At 40.9% G+C, this 24,990-nt stretch overlaps 1 protein-coding gene across 2 annotated transcripts in view; it reads right to left on the bottom strand.

The window, feature by feature from the left end:
• The window catches only part of LOC129714193 (adenosine deaminase domain-containing protein 1-like), a 33,837-nt gene that overhangs the window by 6,326 nt on the left and 2,521 nt on the right, over window positions 1–24,990 (bottom strand). For both annotated transcript variants that reach the window (XM_055663712.1, XM_055663711.1), the window contains exons 3-10: window positions 23,543–23,701; window positions 21,255–21,410; window positions 11,880–11,954; window positions 8,001–8,126; window positions 5,856–6,006; window positions 3,471–3,638; window positions 2,785–2,999; window positions 226–457 (exon numbers count right to left, since the gene is read on the bottom strand). In XM_055663712.1, the coding sequence (XP_055519687.1) occupies window positions 226–457; window positions 2,785–2,999; window positions 3,471–3,638; window positions 5,856–6,006; window positions 8,001–8,126; window positions 11,880–11,954; window positions 21,255–21,410; window positions 23,543–23,701 (1,282 nt within the window). The remainder of the gene's footprint in view (window positions 1–225; window positions 458–2,784; window positions 3,000–3,470; window positions 3,639–5,855; window positions 6,007–8,000; window positions 8,127–11,879; window positions 11,955–21,254; window positions 21,411–23,542; window positions 23,702–24,990) is intronic.

The raw sequence follows: 24,990 nt of genomic DNA, 5'->3' as shown, positions 1-24,990 counted from the left end.
TCAGTGGGCTGAAGGCCATGTTTTCATGCTGTATCTCTAAAAAAAAGTTAAGAGATCTTTTTGATTACTAAACAAATATGACAATCCACAATAACACCATGCGATACGAGTACTAACTGCAAAGAACTGCAATTTCTGCCCCAATTACATGACATTTAGAGATTGTAGATTTTAAGTTTAAACAATTACTTCAGGAAAAAAAAAAAGGAACTGCTGTAGACTTACTCTTCCGTGATCTTTCCTGTTGCTCCATCTACTATTTCCACAGAGCTATCGCCCCAACACCAGTTAATGCTCAGTTTGTAAAGAGCTTCTACTTCCTCTGATTCTTCTCCACTGCAGTGGGAGAAATGTGCCCTCATCGCTGTGAATGGGGAAGGGAGCTTCTCATTCAAACTCTCATCCACCCGTTGGTTGATGGCTTTTGTGACGATAGTCAAGGTATGAAATTGGTCAGCTGAGTTGGAAACACAGAGAAGTATTCAAATTCAATTGATAAAGTTACTTTTTAAAAATCCGGCATTCACTCACTTGCATGCTGATAAGTTATTGAGCAGAATTGTTCGTATGGAGTTTGTACGTTCTCCCCGTGACCTGCGTGGGTTTTCTCCGAGATCTTCGGTTTCCTCTGAGATCTTCGGTTTCCTCCCATACTCAAAACAGTTACAGGTTTGTAGGTTAATTGGCTTGGTAAATGTAAAAATTGTCCCTAGTGGGTGTGGGATAGTGTTAATATGCGGGGATCGCTGGTCAGCGCGGACCCGGTGGGCCGAAGCGCCCGTTTCCGCACTGTATCTCTAAACTAAACTAAATTAGGCTATTCAGCCCATCAAGTCAATTCCACCATTCATTCATGGCTGATCCATCTTTCTCTCTCAATCCCATTCTCCTTCCTTATCACCATAATCCCCGACACCCTTATTAATCAAGAAACAGTCAACCTCTGCCTTCAAAATATCCATTGACGGCCTCCAAAGATTCGCCACCCTTTGACCGAATAAATATATCTACCCATATATTTGGTCACCATATCTGAGGAAAGATGTAATGGTCCTGGAGAAGGTCCAGAGGAGGTTTACAAGAATGATCCCAGGAATGAGTGGGTTGAGTGAGGAGTGTTTGTCAGTACTGGCCCTGTACTCGCTGGAGTTTAGAAGGCTGAGGGTGGACCTCATTGAAACGTACCGAATAGTTTAAGTCTTGGATAGAGTGGGTGTGGAAAGGATGTTTCCACTAGTGGGAAAGTCCATGACTAGAGGCCGAAGCTTAAGAATTATAGGACGTACCATTAGGAAGGAGATGAGGAGGGATCTCTTTAGTCAGCAGGTGGTGAATCTGTGGAATTCTTTGCCACAGAAGGCTGTGGAGGCCAGGTCCATGGATATTTTTAAGGCAGAGATAGATTCTTCATTAATATGGATGTCAGGGTTATGGGGAGATGGCAGGAGAATGTGGTTAGGAGGGAGATGTAGATCAGCCATGATTGAATGACAGAGTAGACGATGGGCCAAGTGACCTAATTCTGCTCGTCACTTATGACAGGACGGAACCAGTTGTAATGTTTTCAAGTGAGCTGATCATCTCAAATTAGGTGGCAGTGCAGGTTGTGAGGGGGCTGGGGTTGTTCATGGGGATATAGCAAAGCAAAGTGAATGTGTGAGGACTGGACAGATATAACATGGAACTGTGTAAATTCACCATTTTGGATAGAATAGAATCGTTTTTTGTTTTTTTTTAAATAGTGAGAAATTGAACTAAACCTGCGTCTCATTCAACGGAAATCACTGAAAGTTGACATGCAGGTATAGCAAGTAATAAGGAAAACAAATAGAACGTTGCCCTTTATTTGAAGAAGTTTTGAATACAAAAGTAATATGATCTTATCATAATGTGGTTAGATTCTGGGCGAGTCGGCACCTGGAATATTGTGTACATATCTGGTCTCTCTATCAAAGGAAGGATATTCTTGTGTAGGATGGAACTGTAGATGCTGTTTTAAATCAAAGGTTTCCAAAAAATGCTGGAGTAACTCAGCGGGACAGGCAACATCTCTGGAGAGAAGGAATGGGTGACGTTTCGGGTCGAGACCCTTCTTCAGCAGTCTGAAGAAGGGTCTCAACCCGAAACATCCCTTACTGGCAGATATGCTTGATGAGAGATGAAACAGACTGGGCGCAAACTCCCACAACTTTAGAAGAAAGAGAGGAAATCTCAATGAAATACATAAAATGATTGCATTACTTGTCAGGCTGGATGCAGGGATCATCTTTATCTCCACCTGAGGTATCTAGAACCTGGTGTCAGTCTCAAAATAAGGGCATCAGCCATTTAGGACTGAGGTGAAAGAAAGTTTGTCAGCCAGAGGTGGAATTCACTACCCATAAGGACTGTGGAAATTAAGATATTGATAGATTTTTGGATATTAATAGAATCAAAGCACAGGGCGGGTGCAGGGAAGTGAAGCCGGTTCAAGATTATCCATGGTCTGACTGAAGGGTGGAGTGAACACCAGGAGTGACACGACCAGCTCCAGTTTATTTTTTCACTTTCTTGCACTAAAAACTCACAAAGAGGGAACTTCATCATTTTTGTATAGTTTAGAGATACAGCGCGGAAACAGGTCCTTCAGCCCACCAAGTCCACACCGACCAGCGATCCCCATACACTAGCCCTACCCTACATACAAGGGACAATTTACAGAAAACATAGTTTTGGACATAGTTAAACATTTCCCCTCCCCAACTAATAAAGACGACTTCTGCAGATGAACACTGCTGTACTTACAAATGACAATGCTGGTGATATATAAAGGTTTGATGAAGTGGCTGAGGAGGGCGCCTTGGACTCCGAGCACCATCCATCTGCTCAGCTTATCGCTGGCGGACATGCAGCAGACATGGGTTGTGGTCACACTTGGGCGACAGATTGCTGCTGGCATGATAGAGCCTTTCGAATGAATGTGAAGTCTCATCTCAGGATTTCGGTATGGCACAGGGTCCCTGCGAAGATTATTCATCGACGTAAATTCAAAGCAGGGTAAAAAAAATTAAAAAATTACTGACACCATAGATCTAGCAAGATGATAACATGACTGCTTATTAAGACTATCAACTTTATCCCTGCAACTCATGTATTTTGTTTCCAAAGGGAATAGGGGAAGAAGATTGGACTTTATTGCCTTCCACCACAGTGAGGAATGTGGGAAATCCACTGTTGTGGATGTTTATGTTAACTTTTATGTAGTTGTCTGTCTTGTTGCTTTTTTTTTAGTATGGCTGTATGGTAATTCGAATATCACTGTACCTTAATTGTAAACGTGATAATAAAATACCTTTGAAACCAAATTATATGTCAACATTCTTGTCCACATTTGTGATAAATGAACATCTACTGACTTGAAACGGACTCAATAAACCAGAGCATTAAGCATCTGTAGTAGAATTGTAAGAGGATTACTTTAAAGCACTTACATAAGAATGCTTCGAGCAGCCCCCTTCGGCACACTGCTGAGATAGAGATGGAGAAATATATTGTGCTTTAGGGAGAGGAAATCATTTTCTGAAGACTTGCAGAAGATGCACTTTTCTAAACACGCAGGATTATTGCTGCAGAATAGGAGGAGCTGCTTAAACAAATATCTGCAAAATGAAAAAGCACCATCACAATGCTGTCTTACAACAATCACAAAACCTCTATCCAGAAATAAATAGCACAGGAAATCTAAAATTAAATCTTGCAAATTATACATTTTGATGAAATGTTTGTAACAGATCTGAAAGATTACCCACAAATGTCTCCATATGCTACCTGACCCCGAGTATATTTAACAATGATGGGGTGGGGAGGGACGAGAGGCAGGTATATCACCACTTATCTCTCTCTTTTTGTTCTTTTTTCCCCCCTCTATTTCTTTCTTCTCTCCTTCTTTTACCCCACTCTTTGGCTACACTACGTTGGTAGTCTAGGGGTCCTATCTTTACACATCTCACTTATTCTTTCTTTTCTTTTCTTCTAATTCAAAGCTAAAAAGTCAAAATTGAAGCTGTACAATAACTGTATAATTTTATATGCCGTTTGTTTTACTCTTGTACATTTGCTTCTAATAAATATAAAAAAATAAAATTAAAAACAATGATTTTATAGCCTTTTCATTAAACTTCTCCACAATAATAAAAAGTGGTCTTGAAAAGGAAATCAAACTTCAGACTGATGCAGCGAGTTGTGAAAGCAAGATATCGGGAGCGGACATATTCCAAATTTGATCCCCGGTTTGTGCTTTCGTTGATATTTGAAAAGCTTAATGCTGGGAAAGTTCAGTTTAGAGAAACAGAATCAGAATCAGAGTCAGAATGCTTTATAGTCATTGCATGTGTTATATACAACGAGATTACTGTGTCTCTCCATATAAAAAGAACTTCAAACATTCACATACTCATACTTTTTACACTCCCTCCCTCCCCAAACCCCACCCATGGATTCACATTTACATAAATTAACATAAATTAACTGTCTCCCACCCCCCCCTCCTTCCCCATAACCCGCTCCCGAGACAGAGTTCAGTTCCAAGACTGCTGACGGGTAAAAGCTGTTCTTTAGTCTGGCAGTGCGTGACTTTAGCGACCTGTACCTTTTTCCTGACGGCAGCAGTGTGAACAGGTGGTGACAAGGATGTGTAATGTCTTTCACGATATTACAGGTCCTGCTGCAGCATCTGGAGTGGTAAATGTCCTCCAGAGGGGGCAGGGGGAGTCCAATGATACCCTGGGCAGTTTTTATCACCCTCTGTCAGAGCTGCTGAACAGTTCCCAAACCAGGCAGTTATGCAGTAAGTCAGTATGCTTTCTACAGAACAGCGGTAGAAAGACTCCAGCAGTTTAGCAGGCAGATGGGCCTTCCTCAGTGTTCTGGCCCTTTGGACCACCGGGTCCGCACCGACCAGCGATCCCAGTACATTAACACTATCCTACACACACCAGGGACAATTTACACATACCAAGCCAATTAACCAACAAACATGTACGGCTTTGGAAAGTAGGAGGAAACAGAAGATCTCAGAGAAAACCAAAGTGGTCATGGGGAGAACGTCCCTTAAATTAATAAACATAGTCCATGATGCTTATCGATACATTTCTCATCGTCAATCCTAAATTTGCCTTTTGCTCGCTTGAAACTGTTACAAAAGGGACACAAACTGCTGGAGTAACTCGGCAGGTCAGGCAGCATCTCTGGAGAATATGTTTCGGGTTGGGACCCATTTGCAGACTGATTGTGTGGGGGGGGGGGGGAAGAAAGCGGGGAAAGGGGAGAGGCAGGACAAAGGATGGAGAGCAGCAGGAATCAGAGGGTAACACTGAGATAACTCCATGGAACTCACAGAACTCCTGGAGAGAGGAGAACTTCTTCAAAGTACGAGTAGCTCGAGGAGATTTTGCAGTTGGAACAGTCAAAATGCAAAATGTAGAAACAGAACTGCAGATGCTGGTTAATACACAAACAGACTCAAAGTGCTGGAGTAACTTAGCAACTGAGGCAGCATCTCTGGAAAACATGGTTATATGTCGCTTTGGGGCACTTGGTTTTGAATTCATCTTTTTTACATATTTTATTTTCACATGTTAATGAACCTGTTACAACCAAGCCCATTAAATTTCTCCAATCTTCCCTCAGTTCCATTCCAAGGGATCAGGCTTGCCTCGTTCCAGTCTCCCCAGAATGCCACTGTTTTTGTCCATCTGCATATGGATGAACTACTTGCAAATGTTCCATATAGTGGAACACTGAGTGTACTGAAGACAGGAGATGGAGATCTCATGACACCATGTATACACACTTAAACAAACTTTCCGCGTCATTACCTTTGCAATGCTCTTCTTGCAATCACTGCAGCGTGACAGTCATGGAGTAAACGGCCATCAAAACACATCCAACCGCTGTAGCAAGAGTCTCCTGTTCCTAAAGCAACAACTTCATACTGTTCACCAGTCTCGTTGCTGCAATCTTCTGTCACTGCGGAGCCAAAATCAATGGCAGGAAAGAACATAATTTTGAAGTACAGATTGAAATATTCTCGCTGAAGCAGAAATAAATATTCTGCATTGATTGAGCAGTATAGATGGCTTGAGACCACTTCATACGGAGTCTAAAAATTAAAGCTATTCCTTTCTTTAGCATGGATAACTATACCGTAGTTAAAGACAGGCACAAAATGCTGGAGTAACTCAGCGGGACAGGCACATCTCTGGAGAGAAGGAATGGGGGATGTTTCGGGTTGACACCCTTCATACTTTGGTTAATGCATTGCACTGTTGAAATATATATAATATATATATATATATATATATAAATATATTATATAAATATATATAAATATATATGTACACACACACACACACACATACACACACACATATATATATATATATATACACACACACACACACACATATATATACACACACACACATATATATACACACACACATATATATATATATATACACACATATATACATACACACACACACACACATATATATATATACACACAACAGTATATAACATTCAACATATATATATATATACACACACATACAACAAACAAACAATGATAGTGCAATATTAATCTATGTAGTTCAGAGCTTATTTGGAGGTTGTAGTGTTTAATAACCTAATGGCTGCAGGGAAGAAGCTGTTCCTGAACAGCCTCCTGTGCCTTCTTCCCGATTCCCAAAGATCCCCCCCCCCCCCCCCCCAGTCAGATTATCGATATTTATGCTTCTCCAAATTGCAAGTTACATGAACAGAGCTCGATGTAGTAACATTAGGGATCATTGTGGGCGCCAAGATCATTTGGACAAAATGGCCAGTTTCTGCACACAAGCTATGTTTATTCACTTTTGGGGATCTGTGTGTCACTGGCAAAATCAGTATTTAAAATCAGCGATTAAAATTTATTTTGGGGAGTGGAGAGCCATTCTCTTGAAACTACTTCCACTGTGAGTTCCAGAATTTAAACACAGCAATGATAAAATATGTAGGAAGGAAGTGCAGATGCTGGTTTAAATCGAAGATAGACACAAAAAGCTGGAGTAATTCAGCGGATCAAACAGAGAAAAGGAACAGATGACATTTTGGGTCGAGAAATAGACAATAGGTGCAGGAGTAGGCCATTTGGCCCTTCGAGCCAGCACCGCCATTCAATGTGATCATGGCTGAATCAGTACCCCATTCCTGCCTTCTCTCCATATCCCCTGACTCTGTTATTTTTAAGAGCCCCATCTAGCTCTCTCCTGAACGTATCCAGAGAACCGGCCTCCACCGCCCTCCGAGGCAGAGAATTCCACAGACTCACCACTTTTTGTGAGAAAAAGTGTTTCCTCGTCTCAGTTCTAAATGGCTTACTCCTTATTCTTAAACTGTGGCCCCTGGTTCTGGACTCCCCCAACATCGGGACCAGGTTTCCTGCCTCTAGTGTGTCCAAGCCCTTAACGAACTTGAAGAATATGATTTATTTCTATGTCAGAAAAGTGTGTAACTTGGGAGGAGAATCTGGTGACATTCACCAGCACTGCCATAGATTTGGGAGGTGATATCACAGTAGCCAAAGCAAATACTTGGCCAGGGAACAAATGTTCAGGATGACAGATGGGTTGCCAATATGCAGGCTGCTTTGTCCTGGATGGAGTAGAGGTATTGCATTGTCAGAGCTGCACTCATTCAAACAGAGTATTCCATCTTGCTCCTGCCTTTGGATTTTGCCCCACTCCTGCATTGCTGGCACATCTAATTCAGTAAAAGGTGACATTTTAGGTTGGGACCATTCTTCTTTGTGTTTCTCTCTCACTGCAGATGATAACTAAATTCCCAGTATTTACTATTTCCTTCCAACAACGGATGTTAAATTTAATGACAGATTGTTTAAAAAAAAAGAGGGAAGAGCAATTCTTATTTTATGCTCTCGAACTTCAGATTTCCATCATAATCAAGTGCCACATTCTTACCTCTCTCCACTATGAAAGCAGCCAGGGTCCCTTTAGAGCTTTTGTATTTTGGTAGATGTTCTACGAGCATGTTTAACATGCAACTGCTAATTGCTGCACAACGGATAGGATGAATGACCAGATTCTCTGAAATAAATCAAAAGGGATGGCATTCAATAATCAGGTTTAGTAAGAAAGAAATTATAAACTTTAAGAAATTATTTCATTTAAATATTTTGGAATTCCCACAAAGTTATTACTCCTCATCTTCCCATGTCATCTCACAGGCCAAAAGGAAAATATACTGCTGCAAGAGGATGTCAATTAGTAGAAGATCAGTCTGTAGAAAAATACCATTCACTGTGAAGGTCCTGCCCTGATATGACTTCCCAAATGTAACACATCACACTTATCTGCATTCGCCATTGTTCAGCCCACTTGCCCAGCTGATTAGGATCCTGCTGTAATTTTTGATAACCACCTTCCCTGTCTATGATACCACTACTTTAGTGTCACTTGCAAACTTAATCATGCCTTGCACATTCTCACACATATTCTCTACACATTCTCAGATTCTCCATGTCTTCTATTGACATTAATTTTATTTATTGGTTACTAAGCAGCAGGTGTGATCCCACATTCTGCAGTTCAAATGTGTCAACACTTCCTACTCTGTGTTAGAGAATCTAAAAAACTGCAAATGCGGGGAATCTGAAATAACAACCAGAAATTGCTGTGAAAAATCAGCAGATCCGGCATCTCCTGTGAAAGGAGAAAACAATGTTTGTGGTTATTAAAAAGGAGAAAGAGAAAAAAAACTTTTTTTTTTTGTTGGACAGCATGCTGGGGTGAATCTATGTAATGTCATGTTATGAGGTCTGTTGCATTTGCTTGAAGTAGCTGGAGTTAAAATTCTCGTCCAAAAAAATTGCATCCCATGCAATCCACTGTCCTCTGTGCCACTACAAACTAGAGCCTTAAGGGCCTGTCCCATTTTTAAGACCTAATTCACAACCTTTTTTACTCGTGGACATTTTTCATCATGTTGAAAAAACGCCGTGAGCTACTTGATGCCACGAGTACCTACGACTAGATAGGGTGGTAAAGGCGGCTCTTGGTACATTAGCCTTCATCAGTCATGATACTGTATAGAAGTTGGTGCGTTGTGCTAGAGTTGTACAGCATTTGGAGTATTGTATTCAGATTTGGTCACCCTACTATAGGAAGGATATTATTCAGCTGGAAAGAGTGCAGAGAAGATTGATAAGGATGTTGCCAGGATTCAAGGGTCCGAATTATAGGGAGAGATTGAACAAGCCAGGACTTTATTCCTTTGATCACAGGAGGCTAAAGTTGATCTTATTGAAGTGTATAAAATCACGAGGGAATTGATAGGGTGAATGCAGTGTCTTTTAACCAGGGTAAGGGAATCAAGAACCAGATAACCAAGTTTAAGGTGAGAGGGAAAATGTTTACTAGGAACCTGTTGAATTACTTTCTATTTTCTTCCCCATGTTTCCACATGCCACCATCCCTCCTTTATTTGGTTCTACTCATCTTTTCATCAAATTCCATAATCTGCAGCCCTTTTGTCACCATCTTTACCCATTTTGCAGCCTCTGTCACCATCTCCCCCTCTCCTACCGGGCTCCATTGCCCATTAACTCCCTTCTCATCTGAATCATCCATTATTTGCCTGCCCTTCACTCATCCATCCCCCTCCCCCTCCCCCCTTGACACTGGCTATCTCCCATTTACGCTCAGACCTGATGCACAGCCTCAACCCAAACAATTCCTTTGCCTCCAGAGATGCTGCCTGCCCTGCTGCATTCTTCCAGCTGTTTGTTCTGCTCTGGGTTATAGCATCTGCAATCTCTAGTACCTGACAAGAAACTGCAATGGATGATATGCTCTAATATCTATTTAATGCTGACAATGCTGTCTACTAATACCAGTAATCATTTTTTTAGAATTTTCTACCCAGGAGGCCTGTAGAGAGCTTTTGCCAAGTGCATTCAAGACAGAGATTGATAAGCTTTAAACAATAAAGTAACTAAGGGATATGAGATTAGTGCAGGGAAGTGGTACTGAGGTAACCAAAAAAAAATCAGTCAATATCACGGGAACAGTGAAGAAGGCACGGTTGGTTGGATGGTGTACTCCTACATATCTCTTTTGTTCTATTGTGCCTTAACTTTGTGCAGGCAGCAAAAATGAATTGATATAAACAAATGTGTGCCAGGGAGGACTGACTGATCTGCATGAGATCAAACCTTACTAAATGCAAATGTTCTTATTGGAAACAAGAGCATGTTTGGATTCAGTGCTTTTTAAAAAAAATCCAACAAATATCTGTGAAGAGACACGAAAGGTGCAGAATAAATATGAGGCTCTCCGGGGCTGCCGGTGAAATACCACTGCTCAATGTTTTTTTACTTACCCCGTAAGATTCACCGAGGCGCTCGCACTAAAATAAGATTTCAGAGCAGCTGGTGGAGCTTCTGCCATGCAGTGCCAGAGACCATGATTCGACCCTGAACTTCGGTGCTATCTATGAAGAATTTCCACATTCTCCTTGTGACCATGTGGGTTTCCTCTGGTTCCCTCCCACATTCCAAAGATTTGCATACGAAGGAACTGCAGATGCTGGTTTAAACCAAAGACAGACACAAAATGCTGGAGTAACTCAGCGGGACAGGCAGCATCTCTGGAGAGAAGGTATGGGTGACGTTTCGGGTCAAGACCCTTCTTCAGACTTCAATGTTTGCAGGTTATTTGGCCTCTGAATTACCCCAAATGAGTAGGGATTGGATGCAAAATTAGCGAGTGTGAATGGGTCAATTGGCGTGGACTTGTTGGGCTAATGGACCCGTTTCTATTCTGTACCTCTACACCAAATCTCTTATCTAACATAACATCTACTAATCTAAGCCCCTCCCAGTTTCTTGCATTAAAGGTTACTTTATATGCACGGCAGTTTCCTTGCTAACGAGGGAATTTACTAGTATTAGAAAATAAGACACAAAAATCTGGAGTAACTCAGTGGGACAGGCAGCATCTCTGGAGAGAAAGAATGGGTGAGGTTTAGGGTCGAGACCAATACTAGGCTGCACTTTGCCTAGACAATACCTTGCCTTTTGGTGGAACTTTTTATTATTGAACATCATACATACAAACAGCCATTGAGAGGGTAGAGACCCTCTCAAAAATTAGAGAAATAGTTGCCAGATGAGGCTTGCTCTCTCTAGAAGATAGAATCCTACAGCAAGAAATTAGAACCAAAGCCACAAATAAAGTAGAGGGGGTGGTGGTGGTGACAAACCCAAGTTCAAAGAGCTCCAAATCCATTAGACCTAATGATTGATGCATTTCCATTGATGCATTGAGGAAGGAACATTAAGTTGATGGCAGGAAAATGTGCTGGGGAAGGGGTGGTCAATGTTGTTCGCAATGGGAGGTGATGGTGAAAAGTTGCATGTGTGTAAAGGGCCAGTCCCACTTTCACAACCCGGTTCATGACCTCTGCCGAGTTCGCCCTTGACTCGTATTCGCAGCATGGTCGTCACAAGGTCGTAGCAAGTCATGATGCTGGTCGTAGGTACTCGTGGCATCAAGTAGGTCGGGGAGTTTTTTCAACATGATGAAAAATGTCCACGAGTAAGAAAGGTCGTGAATTAGGTCGTGAAAGTGGGACGGGCCACTTAACTCTCCACCAAATTGTTGATCAGAGCAATTTAATCCACGATCCCTTCAAGGAAGTAGTCTTGAAATTAAAAAAAGGAGTTTACATTTATTTTAACTCGTATTTGGTTTGCCACATAATTTGGCAATGATTTACCACTTAAAAAAAAATAAAAACATTTTCATAGCTTAAAAATGATTCCTTGCCAGTGTTCTTACCAGTTGGGACACGTGGCCGTCTCACAGATAACACTCTGGATCTTGCACATGACTTGGCAACTTCTGGAGGTTGTGCTGTTGGAATAAAAAAAGATAAATTAATGCAGGTGTGACATTGGGGAGCCATTTTAAAGCTACAGAAGGCTCTCTGCTGTCAAGCGAGCATTCATCAGTGCTTAACTATCATTCATACTCCAACATGTCAATAAGTGTTGTTGTGTGTAAGTGGATAGCCATTGATCTAACAATGTTAGCTTTCTATCCACAGATGCTCTCCGATCTAGAATTTCATTTTGGAGTTTTAGTTTTAGAGATACAGCATGGAAATAGGCCCTCTGATCCACTGAACAACAAGTGATCAACCCATACACTCGCACTATCCTACACAACAGGGACAATTTACAATTTACAGAATCCAATTAACCTCACAAACCCGTATGTCTATGGGATGTGGGAAGAAACCAAAGTATCCCCACTCAGTGACAGGAAGGACGTACAAACTCCACACTGATAGCATCTGAGGTCAGGTTTGAACCTCAGTCTCTAGCGCTGTGAGGCATCAGATCTACCACTGCAACGTCTTCTTAAGTAGCACTGCAACTATTTAATTTTGTAATTACTTTCTTAAGTAAGATTAAGGGAGCGGTTGAATGCCAACTTTGCTGCTTCCTAAGAATAAAATGATTAAAAACACTAGAAATGGAACAATGTTTTGCATGGTATGTTTCAGCCACAATTTAAGTAAAGTAGCCCCTTTAAATGATGCAGTTGAATTATTGGCTATTTGAACAGCAGCATTACCATCATGTTCCAGTTGGCCGCACTGTTGAGTCATTCCAAACCTCGTTTGTCCAGAGGAATTGGGCTACTTACTGCATACGTTCAAATTTGACCATTTCTTTCAAATTTGACAAGGGCATAATATTTCTCCATGAAAAAAATATGAAGTACTTTAAATGTCAAAGCTGAGAACCAGACATGTCTGCGTTTACATTTTCAGTTATTTCATGAATATTGAGGTGGAAAATCTATGGGATAACAAAATGAGCAGATTTTGAAGCAGAAAGTAAACAGACAAGGCAGTGCAATAAAGATTAATTATGAAGCCATAAGTGACCTCAGCTGGAAGGATCTCTTCTATGCCCCATAACTCTGCTCTCACTCCCCATCCCGCCACTCAGAACAAGGGCAGAGTCCCCCTTGTCTTCACCTTCCACCCTACCAGCCGTCACATACAACAAATAATCCTCCGACATTTTCACCACCTCCAACGGGATCCCACCACCGGCCACATCTTCCCATCTCCTCCCCTGGCTGCTTTCCGCAGAGACTGCTCCCTCCGTAATTCCCTGGTCAATTTGTCCGTTCCCACCCAAGCCACCCCCTCTCCTGGCACTTTCCCTTGCAACTACAGGAAATGCTACACTTGTCGCTTTACCTCCCCCCTTGACTTCATTCAAGGACCCAATCAGTCTTTCCAGGTGCGGCAGAGGTTCACCTGCACCTCCTCCAACCTCATTTATTGCATCCGCTGCTCTAGATGACCTACATCAGTGAGACCAAACGTAGGGTTGGCGATCACTTCACCCAACACCTGCATTAACCAATCTGATCTCCCGGTGGCTCAGCACTTCAACTCCCCCTCCCATTCCGAATCCGACCTTTCTGTCCTGGACCTCCTCCATGGCCAGAGTGAGGACCACCGTAAATTGGAGGAACAGCACCTCATATTTCGCTTGGGAAGTTTACAACCCAGCGGTAAGAACATTGACTTCTCTAATCTGGTGGCTTGTCCCGGGGGCAGCGGAGCTGGTGATGTTCCGACGTGCAGGAGAGGAGTCTACTGGGAGGGCTTCACCGCCAGCCAGCCAGGTCGGCGATCAAGCTGGGCAGTCTGCTCTGGGAACACGCCACGGATCCATCGAGTTCAGGTAGTCCCTGCTTTCTCCACTTCTCAGCTCTTCTCAGCTCTCCACTGTCTCCGCCTCTTCCTTTCTTCTTCCCGCCCCCCCCCCCCCCCCCCCCCCCCACCTTCACATCAGTCTGTGATGAAAATGTTGCCTATTTCCTTCACTCCATAGATGCTGCCTCACCCGCTGAGTTTCTCCAGTATTTTTGTCTACCTTCAACTGGAAGGATAAGTCACCTTTCACTGTTATATTCCACTCATTAATGTCCTTAATTGGAGTATTTCATTTGCTGTTCTCTAATGCTCTATTTTTCCAAGCGTCCTAAATGTGTGGGAAGGAACTGCAGATGCTGGTTTACACCGAAGATAGACACAAAATGCTGGAGTAACTCAGTAGGCCAGGCAGCATCTCTGGAGTGGAATGGGTGACATTTCAACTCTGAAGAAAGATCTCGACCTAAAACGTCATCCATTCCTTCTCTCCAGAGATGCTGCCTGTCCCGCCGAGTTACTCCCAGCATTTTGAGTCTATCTTTACTAAACATTTGTCCCAGTTATGATAACAGTATACTCCCAAAATATTAACCCGTTCTTTCTCAGTATAGACAAGGTCAGCAAGTCATGTTGCAGCTGTATAAAACTTTGGTTAGGCCACATTTGGAGTATTATGTGCAGTTCTGATCTCCATATTACAGAAGGATATTAAGGTTTTGGACAGGGTGCAAAGGAGGTTCAACAGGATGTTGGCTGGATTTTAGTATTAGCTATAGAAAGAAGAATACAAAGTGTTGGAATAACTTAGCAGATCAGGAGGGAATAGATAGACGATGTTTCAGGTCTGGACTCTTTAGTCTGAAGGGGAATGGTGAAAGCAAATATGAGAGTATCATTTAAGAAGCATTTTGACAGACATGAACAAGTTGTGAATTCTAGCATGTAAATATGCAGTCAAATATGCAATGTAAATTGGTGTCATATGACATAATAATAGGCCATGTTCCTGTGGTGCATTGTTCTATGTACAATAACACCAAACGTAAGCAAATTAAATATATCAATAGGATTAATATGCAATAGTCCAGAAAATGCACCAGTCTAGCACTGAATTGCCACAGGTACCAATTATTGATTTACTGTAGTAGGTGGTTCTGGAGTGTGAAGAAATACTCTCTAATTACTTGCAACATCCAATACAAATAGCTTTGGCACTTGTTCCTAAAAATGCATCATTACCACCAGCTGGATTGGAAAAGCAAGGTACAGTAAACTCTTGTTGTAACAAACCATGGGGGATGGGGGTTGGACAATAGTGTCTGTTATTGCCGACTGCCCGCTATAACTAAGTATTATGATTATATAAGTAGTAGACCCAAACAACTGCAGTTGCTGGTTAATACACACAAGGGCACAAAGTGCTGGAGTGATTCAGCAGGTCAGGCAGCAACTCTGGAGCTGGTATCTAGATGACTTGACGGGGCAGAGGCAACGATCGGCAGAGTCACCGGTGGGTAGCCAGAGTGCAGGTATTGGTTAGTGGCAGGCGTGGCCTACCAGTGGCAGGAGGTGGTGCGAGTAGCTGGGGCTAGTATGCAGTGGGGAAGTGGTATGATCCGGGGGCAGTGCAGTCAGCCGTTGGTATGTGCTTCTGCTATAACCAAAATCCCTTTGAAAGAGGTCCGTAAAAGCGAGAGTTTACTGTAGTCCGAAAACTGCAAATCTGAAAATAGGAAATAGAAACTGCTTGTTTTTCTTTATTCTGCTATTCTCTATTATTCTGCTTTTCTGCTATTCTCACCAATGTCCAGTACTTATTTTATAATGCTCGGTTCATTATGTTATATACTGCAGCAATTCATTTTTTTGGTAGCATCTCTTAAATGCAAACTGCCAATGTTTACAAGGTCAAATGTAGCACAAGTCCTGTCTCCTACAACATTTATTCTGGCTCACTCACAATCCTAAATTGGACACAACTGCTGTTCATTCATCATTGCTAGGTCAAAATCTCAAAATACAGCAGTACTCTCACAACACAGACTGAAGTAACATAGCACAGGCCATCAACACCTTTGGGGCAGCTTGATCTAAGTTTAGCCATACTTGCATGAAGAAAATGTAAAAGGTTTTTTGTTAAGCCAGTAAAGACAATTCTTTGTACATGAAAACCAGTTAACACGCCGATTTATCCTGCAGATACTTTAAATGTACACTTTCACTGAACAATTATAATGGCATCAGAAAATCATTTCCATCGTATACAAAATCTGCCCCCACACAACTGGAGACTCGTTAATATAATATCCTCCCACGTTGTGTAATCAATGTTTTTTCCAATCAATTATAAATTATTACACATTAAAAATTATAAATACATTACACATGTATTACACATTATAAATTTGAAAAGGATTCCTTTAAAAATGAAACTAAAATCTACAATATGCTTTCTTCTGTGCAGTTATGGAATAACACAAAAAGCTGTTCCTGCTATTCCCCTGCAAAGGAAGCAGACCTTTTTACTCTGGTCACATGAATGAAGAGTTCTTTTATTTGCCTTTAATGTACTCGTCCAAATGACTAATTTACTCTCTTCATGTCTGCTTTGCAATTATATGAACATCTTTCTCTGTAAATCATTTCAATCGACTGGACTTTCATTTCCGTGAAAAGTAAATTCTGAAATTCGGTAATTTCTATCTACACCACTAATTATATCAGAATACAGTGCCCTCCATAATGTTTGGGACAAAGACCCATCATTTATTGATTTGCCTCTGTACTCCACAATTTGAGATTTGTAATAGAAAATAAAAAATCACATGCAGATGAAGTGCACATTGTCAGATTTTAAGGCCTTTTTATACATTTTGGTTCACCATGTAGAAATTACAGCTGTGTTTATACATAGTCTCCCCATTTCAGGGCACCATAATGTTTGGGACACATGGCTTCACAGGTGTTTGTAATTGCTCAGGTGTGTTTAAATGCCTCCTTAATGCAGGTATAAGCGAGGTCTCAGCACCAAGTTTTCCCTCCAGTCTTTACATCACCTTAGGAAACTTTTATTGCTACATAAACAAGGGGACCAAAGTTGTGCCAAGAAAATCAGAGACCATTATGAGACTGAGAAACAAGAAAAAAAACTATTACCGACATCAGCCACACCTCAGGTTTACCAAAATTAGTTTGGAACATCATTAAGAAGAAAGAGAGCTTACTAATCGCAAAGGGACTGGCAGGCCAAGGAAGACTACCAGAGCTGATGACAGACAAATTCTCTCTATAATAAAGAAAAATCCCCAAACACCTGTCCGACAGATCAGAAACACTCTTAAGGAGTCAGGTGTGGGTTTGTCAATGACCACTGTCTGCAGAAGACTTCATGAACAAAAATACAGAGGCTACACAGCAAGATGCAAACCACTGGTTAGCCGCAAAAATAGGATGGCCAGGTTACAGTTTGCCAATAATAAGAGCAACCACAGTTCTGGAAAAAGGTCTTGTGGACAGATGAGACAAAGATTAACTTATATCAGAGTGATGGCAAGAGCAAAGTATGGAGGAGAGAAGGAACTGCCCAAGACCCAAAGCATACCACCTCATCTGTGAAACACAGTGGTGGGGGTGTTATGGCCTGGGCATGTATGGGTGCTGAAGGTACTGGCTCACTTATCTTCATTGATGATACAACTGCTGATGGTAGTCGCGTAATGAATTCTGATGTGTATAGACACATCCTATCTGCTCAAGTTCAAACAAATGCCTCAAAATTAATTGGCTGGCAGTTCATTCTACAGCAAGACAATGATCCCAAACATACTGCTAAAGCAACAAAGGAGTTTTTCAAAGCTAAAAAAATGTCAATTCTTGAGTGGCCAAGTCAATCATCTGATCTGAACCCAATTGAACATGCCTTTTATATGCTGAAGAGAAAACTGAAAGGGACTAGCCCCCAAAACAAGCATAAGCTAAAGATGGCTGCAATACAGGCCTGGCAGAGCATCACCAGAAAAGACACCCAGCAACTGGTGATGTCCATGAATCGCAGGCTTCAAGCAGTCATTGCATGCAAAGGATATGCACCAATACTAAACAGGCCTACTTTCATTTACATGACATTGCTGTCCCAAACATTATGGTGCCCTAAAATGGGGGGGGACTATATATAAACACTGCTGTTAAACACTGCTGGTGAAACCAAAAGTCAAGTCAAGTCATGGTTCCCCCCCACCCCCCCCCGCGGCCTACCATCTGGATTGGCGCGGCCTTTCCTGCCGCAGATCAACCAGACCATCTAGCAGCGGTGCAGCACTGATTTTCCATTGCGGGGCCTTACTGTGGATTGCCGTTTGAAGCTCCGGAGTGTTGGGCCTGCTGCTTTGACATCGTGGACCTGTGGTTGCGGAGCTTCCAGCCACGGGCGCCGCTGACTTTCACATCACGGAGTCCTGGTGATCCCTTTGCCAAGAGCCACCAGTGTTGAATCTCTGCCCAGCTCGGCCTGTGGACTTCGGGAACCGCGGTCTTAAGTAGGAAGTGGCCGATTCGGAGCTCCAAGCCACTGAGAATGTTCTTCCGTTCCGACGTCAGAGTTCCGATCATCCCGGCGAGAGGGCCTGAACATCGGGCCGCCCGTAGCAGCGACTGTGGAGGGCTCCGACCACGGGTGAACAAAGAGGAAGAGGACTGAACATTATTGCCTTCCCTCAGTGGGAAACGTTGATTCCGACGTGTGGGGATGTTCATGTTACATTCTATCATGCGTTGTTCTTTTCTTTTTTATTCGTATGGCTGTATGGTAACCCAAATTTCACTGTACCAATTGGTGCATGTGATAATAAATGTGAACTTGAACTTGAAAGGTCAGTGTGGGGGGGGGGGGGGGGGGGGGAGATCAGGTAGGTTTACGCGGACTGAGCAGAGGTGTTCAGCGAAATGATCGCCAAGCCTATGCTTGGTCTCGCAAACGTTTCAGCACACACCCAAATAGCATCTCCAGGAAGAGAGATTTTAACTTGCCCCTTTTGGCAGGAGACAGCCATGGGGAAAGAAGTTGCCAAGCAAAGGTGGTCTTTAAATAAGCAGATCAAGCTTGATTCTGTCATTGATAATTAGATTTGTATGTTAAAACTGGCTACCCCTTCCTTTTCAAATTTGTTTTCCCCAAATCGGATGCCTGCCATACCCAATTTCACATTAAAATGAGGGCCGATAATTGATTCAATCTGATTTTTTTTTTAATTATGTAAAGCTACTGAACATATTTAATCTTTGATTGATTAAAGCAGCTTTTAAAAATCCCTAATTTGAGAAGACTATTGCCACTCCTTATTTATGAGCAAACATCACTTCATTCACAAATAACTGCAATAATCCAGATTGTTTACACTGGCAATTTCTGTGTATGTAAACGACAGCTGCTAGCCTTTGAAAGATACGACTCTGCCACACAATGTAGAAGTCAATTGATACTCTTTAAATACATTTGCTCCATGTCACCAATTGGATGCCTGTGAAAGAGCCAAAACAACGGAGCAATTTTAAAATCCCTATTCAGCCCTTGCACACATTGCTTTAAATCTAGGTTTAGGTTTATTATTGTCATATGTACCAAGGTGCAGTGAAAGGCTTTGTTTTGCATGCTATCCAAACAGGTCAGCTATACCAGACATATATATAACCAGTTCAAACTCAAGTACAATAAATAGAGCGAAGGGAATGATAGAGCAGAGTTCTCAACATTGTAGCACATCAATAAGAAGATAGGTGCAGGAGGAGGCCGTTCAGCCCTTCGAGCCAGCACCGCCATTCAATAGGATCATGGCTGATCATCCTAAATCAGTACCCCGTTCCCGCCTTCTCCCATATCCCTCGATTCTGTTAGCCCTAAGAGCTATATCTAACTCTCTCTTAAAAACATTCAGTGAATTGGCCTCCACTACCTGCTGTGGCAGAGAATTCCACAGGTTCACAACTCTCTGGGTGAAGAGGTTTTTCCTCATCTCAGTCCTAAATGGCCTACCCCTTATTCCTAAACTGCGACGCCCCCTGATTCTGCACTCCCCCAATATCGGGAACATTTTTCCTGCACCTAGCCTGTCGAGTCCCCTAAGAATGTTATATGTTTCTATAAGATCATTTTATATGTTTCTATATTGTACAAATTAGTTTAAATGGAATGGCACATTCCTAATGTGCAATCCTCTTGATAACTAAACTTTCCATCCCAGTGCACCAACTCAAGTTCCGCATAAGATGCAGATAGATCTACATTTTGAAGAATATTAAAAGGGGAAGCGTGAATTAAGGTAGGTGAATGGAGGATTCCAATGAAGAATTATTCTTTTTTTCTGCCAAAATATATCACTTCACAATTCTCTACTAAATTTCATCCACTATTTGTCCATGTGTTATGCGAGTACCTGCACAAACTCCACACACACACACACAGCACCCAAGATCAGATGGGAAGCCAGGTATCTGGAGCTGTAAGGTAGCAACTGTACTTGCATTATGTGATTATACAGTTTAGTTTATTATTGTCATGTGTACCAAGGAAGAGTGAAAGCTTGTATGTGCCATCCAGTCAAAGGAAAGACGATACATGAATACAATCAAGCCATCCTCAGTGCACTGCTAAAGGGTATAATATTTTGTGCAAGATATAAAATCACAGGCAAAGAAAATGTGTTATATTCTATGGACGAGATGATCAAATCTGAACTTTAGATGGCATATATACTTGTTGGGGCAATTTAAACTGGTCTACTGTTAAAAATTGTGATTTTGTGAAAAGTAACAGGATATAATAATGTACATTGTCACTTGGGGGAAGGCATGTTTAGGTTAGTTTAGATGGGAGGAGGGCAAGTTCTTAAAGTCAAAATCAAAGTATCCTTTATTGTCATTCAGACCTTTCGGTCTAAACGAAATTTTGTTGCCTTGCAGTCATACATATAATAAAATAACAAAACACACATTAAACACAAATTTAACATCCACCACAGCGAGTTCACCAGACACCTCCTCACTGTGATGGAGGCAAAAGTCTTAAAGTCTTTGTCTCTTCCCTCCTTGCTCTCTAAGCATTTTTGCTTAATAGTGTCTCATCACATGCCCCCTACCTTCTTGGATACAGACATTATCTGTAAAATTGATTTCCTGATTCAACCCCCCTCCCCAACAGGAATTAAAATATAAAACACATCAGAAAATGCGATTATTACCACAATCATTTGCAATATTTCTGATGAGAAACACCTGAATATTCAATTATTATGAGCAGTGTTCTTTAAAGACACAATCAAATGGGGACCCAGCTACTGGGAGAAAGTGCTATTTAATGGGTTTATCTGCACGACCCTTTAGACAGGATTTACTTTAATCAGGCATGATCCAAATACAAAGGATATTGAGACAATTTTATAAGCAATGCTATATCACTCCAATAGAGAGAGGTTCCTTACCGCTCGAAGTAAACAACCGCAACTGTTGATAGAGTTGTTTCAATGCAATTTCAGCACAATTATATTTGGCCTCCTTTTTGCTGACACCTGTTCCTTCTTTAAACTCAAATCCATTTACAACAGCACGAAGAGAATAACAGGAGATAGCAGAAATTCCTAATAAAATAAAGGTAATGTTAGTCAGTTTTTAAACCAGCTTGTAGAAATAACAAAATTAATATTTGAGTAATAGAATTAGCAATGGCCAAATAATAAAAACCACAGGAAAAGTTGGTTATTCAGCTCTTCAAACTAGTTATGTTATGAACACAGACCAACCTGAAGAAAGGTCCTGACCCGAACATCTGTTCATTTCCTCCAGATGTTGCCTGACCCTGTCCCTTCTCCAGCCCTTTGTGTTTTGCTCAAGATTCTAACACATCTGCAGTTACTCTTATCTCCAGTTATGTTACTCATTGATGACTTTGTTGATCCGCAACTCAAATGTATTTTCATGACTTTAGATCATTAGATTGGTTGCACGATTAAAAACTACTTACCTCAATCCTGAAATTTTAAAATAACCACGGACATACACATTGATTTGACATGAGTGCTCTGGATTATTTGAGAGAGTACTATGCAATATCACTGCTTCTTCTTGCGTATGGCGTGCACAGCTAAAGTCATTGGACAACTTGTTCTATTTGATCTTATTTGATTGTGCACGCCTGGTCGATTGCATTCATCGAAACAGGGCGGACCACGTGAAGGTTGCAATCTCCCACCCCAATAGCACTGCTAAGAGGCCTGAATCATAACCCCATTTTTCCTATGTTCTGGATTTGTCCAAATGAAATAATTTACATAGAACAGAATAACACAGGAACACTCCAGCTAAAGATTCTTTAAGGTCCCGACCCAATACATCACCTATCTATGTCTTCAGAGATACTGCATGACCTTCTGAGTTACTCCAGCATTTCTTTTTTTGTAAACCAGCATCTAGTTCATTGTGATAACTGCTACTCCCACTGCTATGCTCTGACCGAACCTCCCGGTCCACATTCTCCATCACTCAAAACAAAACCTTGGCTATCAACTCTTCTTTTCTGAATCTTTCAATCTGCTAAATTTCTACTTTATTTCCACCTTATTTTTGGCTTAGTGATTTTTCTTTGTTGACTACGTTTGTTTTAACTAGACAACTGAAGCCTTAGTCTGTTATTGTTATGCATTGATTTTATATTGCACTATATGCATTTTTGCCATTCAGCTCTTGAACTCCTCATTCGGAAAATATAATTAGACTATCGTTGATCTACATCTCAGTCCCATTTACTATCTTTCTGCGAACTAGTACACAAAGTGCTTTTGAACCCTTCCCTGACAAGTTCTCTAAATAAAGCAAGGGAATACTATCAAGGAAAACTGGTCCCAATTTTAGTGTCATAAGCATTTAAGATTTAAAATCTACCCTGGATGGAAAATCTACCCTGGATGGAAAATCTACCCTGGATGAAAATCTGCCCTGGATGAAAATCTGCCCTGGATGAAAATCTGCCCTGGATGAAATAATCCTTCCCGAGTTGCCAAGTCCTGTTAAAGGTTTGGGCACCTGGATCTTAAACTCCAACCTTTTCTGCTACATCCTCTAATAATGATTAATAATCCATTATGCTGAATTTTTTTTGTACCTTTCACATGGGTTCACCAATTTCTGTACATGGTCTCTTAAATCCCTCTACTCCTTTTTGGAACATCAGGGAAATACTATCTTATTGGATCACCAGAAGATGAAAACTTGTGTTCAGTCATAACATATTTTTTTCACTGTGACTTCAATCTATTCATATCCCTTTGCATCATTCTGCTGTCATCTATATAACTTACCTCATCCCCTAACATAAAGTCATCAACAAATTTGAACATATTTCCCCACTGTGGATTTATCCAGTAACAGTAAGAGCAATTAACTGCACAATCTTACATTTTCCATCCCTTTAAATGATAAATGATTTGACAATATAAAGTTAGCTGTACAATTTGATGGTTTGATCAATTGGCCTTCTAAAACAAAGGATTATAAAAAGTTATAAAAATATAATGCTCTCTGTAATTTACAACAGGAGAAGGTAGGACGTACATCTCGTTTGTGTATGTGACAAATAAACTTGACTTGACGTCATAGTCGCAGTTCACAGTAGTTATTGGTAGCAAAGAACAGGTTTGGAATTAAAAATCCAACAACTATCATTCCTTAAAAAGGCATATGTAAAATAATTATGAATACCAGAATAAGACAATACCTGCATTCTCCACTTCCTGAAAATGCAACTCACATCCTTTTCGTTGGCAAAACTGTAACAGTGCAGATACTGGATTTATATTTTTCTCTTCAAACTCTTCCAGTAGTTTAATGAAATCATTCACATCTTCAACTACTTCAGTCTTTGCAGGAAGTTCTTCTGCAACAGAAGAATCCTCAATTTATAAAATATATGAACACAGTGAAAAAACTAGAATTGTTCTCCAGAGGCCTTCTCTACTGAAGCTATTCAAAATTATGAGCTTTTAGCCTATCTATGTTTTATTTGAATGGGGCACATGTTTAAGAAAACTGCCTAAATAATCAAAAGGGAATTGGATTTAAAAAAAATACATGCCACACACATAGAACAGGTTATTAACAGAATACAGAAATTTCACATCTGGACATAATGACAATACAAACTGTGCAGAGTTTTTTTTTAAAAAAAGGCAGGGAACTAGGCTAAATATGAAAGTTCATTCAAAGTGACAACCCAGAAATGATAGGTTGAATGACCTTACACAACCTGACCTCAGAAAATTCAATTGCTAAATGATAATCTGAATCGGCCAACAAAAAAAGACAAATAGGGAGCAACTTTTATTTATACATATAATCAAATCTTAACGAAATAACAGGTAGACAAAAGTGCTAGAGAAACTCAGCGGGTGGGGCAGCAATTATGGAGCTCTGTAGATGCTGTCTCACCCGCTGAGTTTCTTCAGCACTTTTGTCTACCTTCGATTTTCCAGCATCTGCAGTTCCTTCTTAAACTTAATGAAATAACAATCCATTTTCAGTGAAATTATTTAAACAATGGTCGATTCGTTCTTGATTTCATCAATGTGTGAAAGTGGAAATAAAAGCACCACAAAACAAAGTGCTGGTGAAACTCAGTGGGTCAGACAGCATCTGGAGGGAAATGGACAGCTGATATCTACAGCCGGTATTTATGATGTGTATAACCTAATTAAAACAAATACCTGGAACTGAAACAATACAATACATAACTCTTATACACGTTTTAGATCAGGCTACCTCAATTCTGTCATTTCATCCTAGGATAAACCTTTAGATTTTTCCTAACCAAATAAAATTATTGTAATTACATTGTTAATGTCATGAAGCCAGAATTCAAATAGAATGCTGTTTACCAGATTTTTCCAAGTAGAAATAACCAAATTTTGGGTGCCCATAGTCCGAGTTAAACCATCTTATATTATAAATTTCTTCTATGGTCCACAATCACAAGTAATAACTAGCCCGAAGGACACTTGCATATACTTCCATACACTTACGAGTTAGGAATCATATCAGAAGATAAGCAACCGGCATTAACCTCATTACTATTAGTTGTTCTCCAGCAGTCTCAGTGGGCAGAAAAAGGGTAACAATCCCGAGAGAAAGACAAAACAAATCACTGCTTGCAGACTGTGATAGATTATC

This window comes from Leucoraja erinacea, chromosome 38 (genome assembly GCF_028641065.1).
Source record: "Leucoraja erinacea ecotype New England chromosome 38, Leri_hhj_1, whole genome shotgun sequence".
NCBI lineage: Eukaryota > Metazoa > Chordata > Chondrichthyes > Rajiformes > Rajidae > Leucoraja > Leucoraja erinaceus.
Note: the sequence above shows the minus strand (reverse complement) of the source record. Positions and strands in the feature narration are given on the sequence as shown.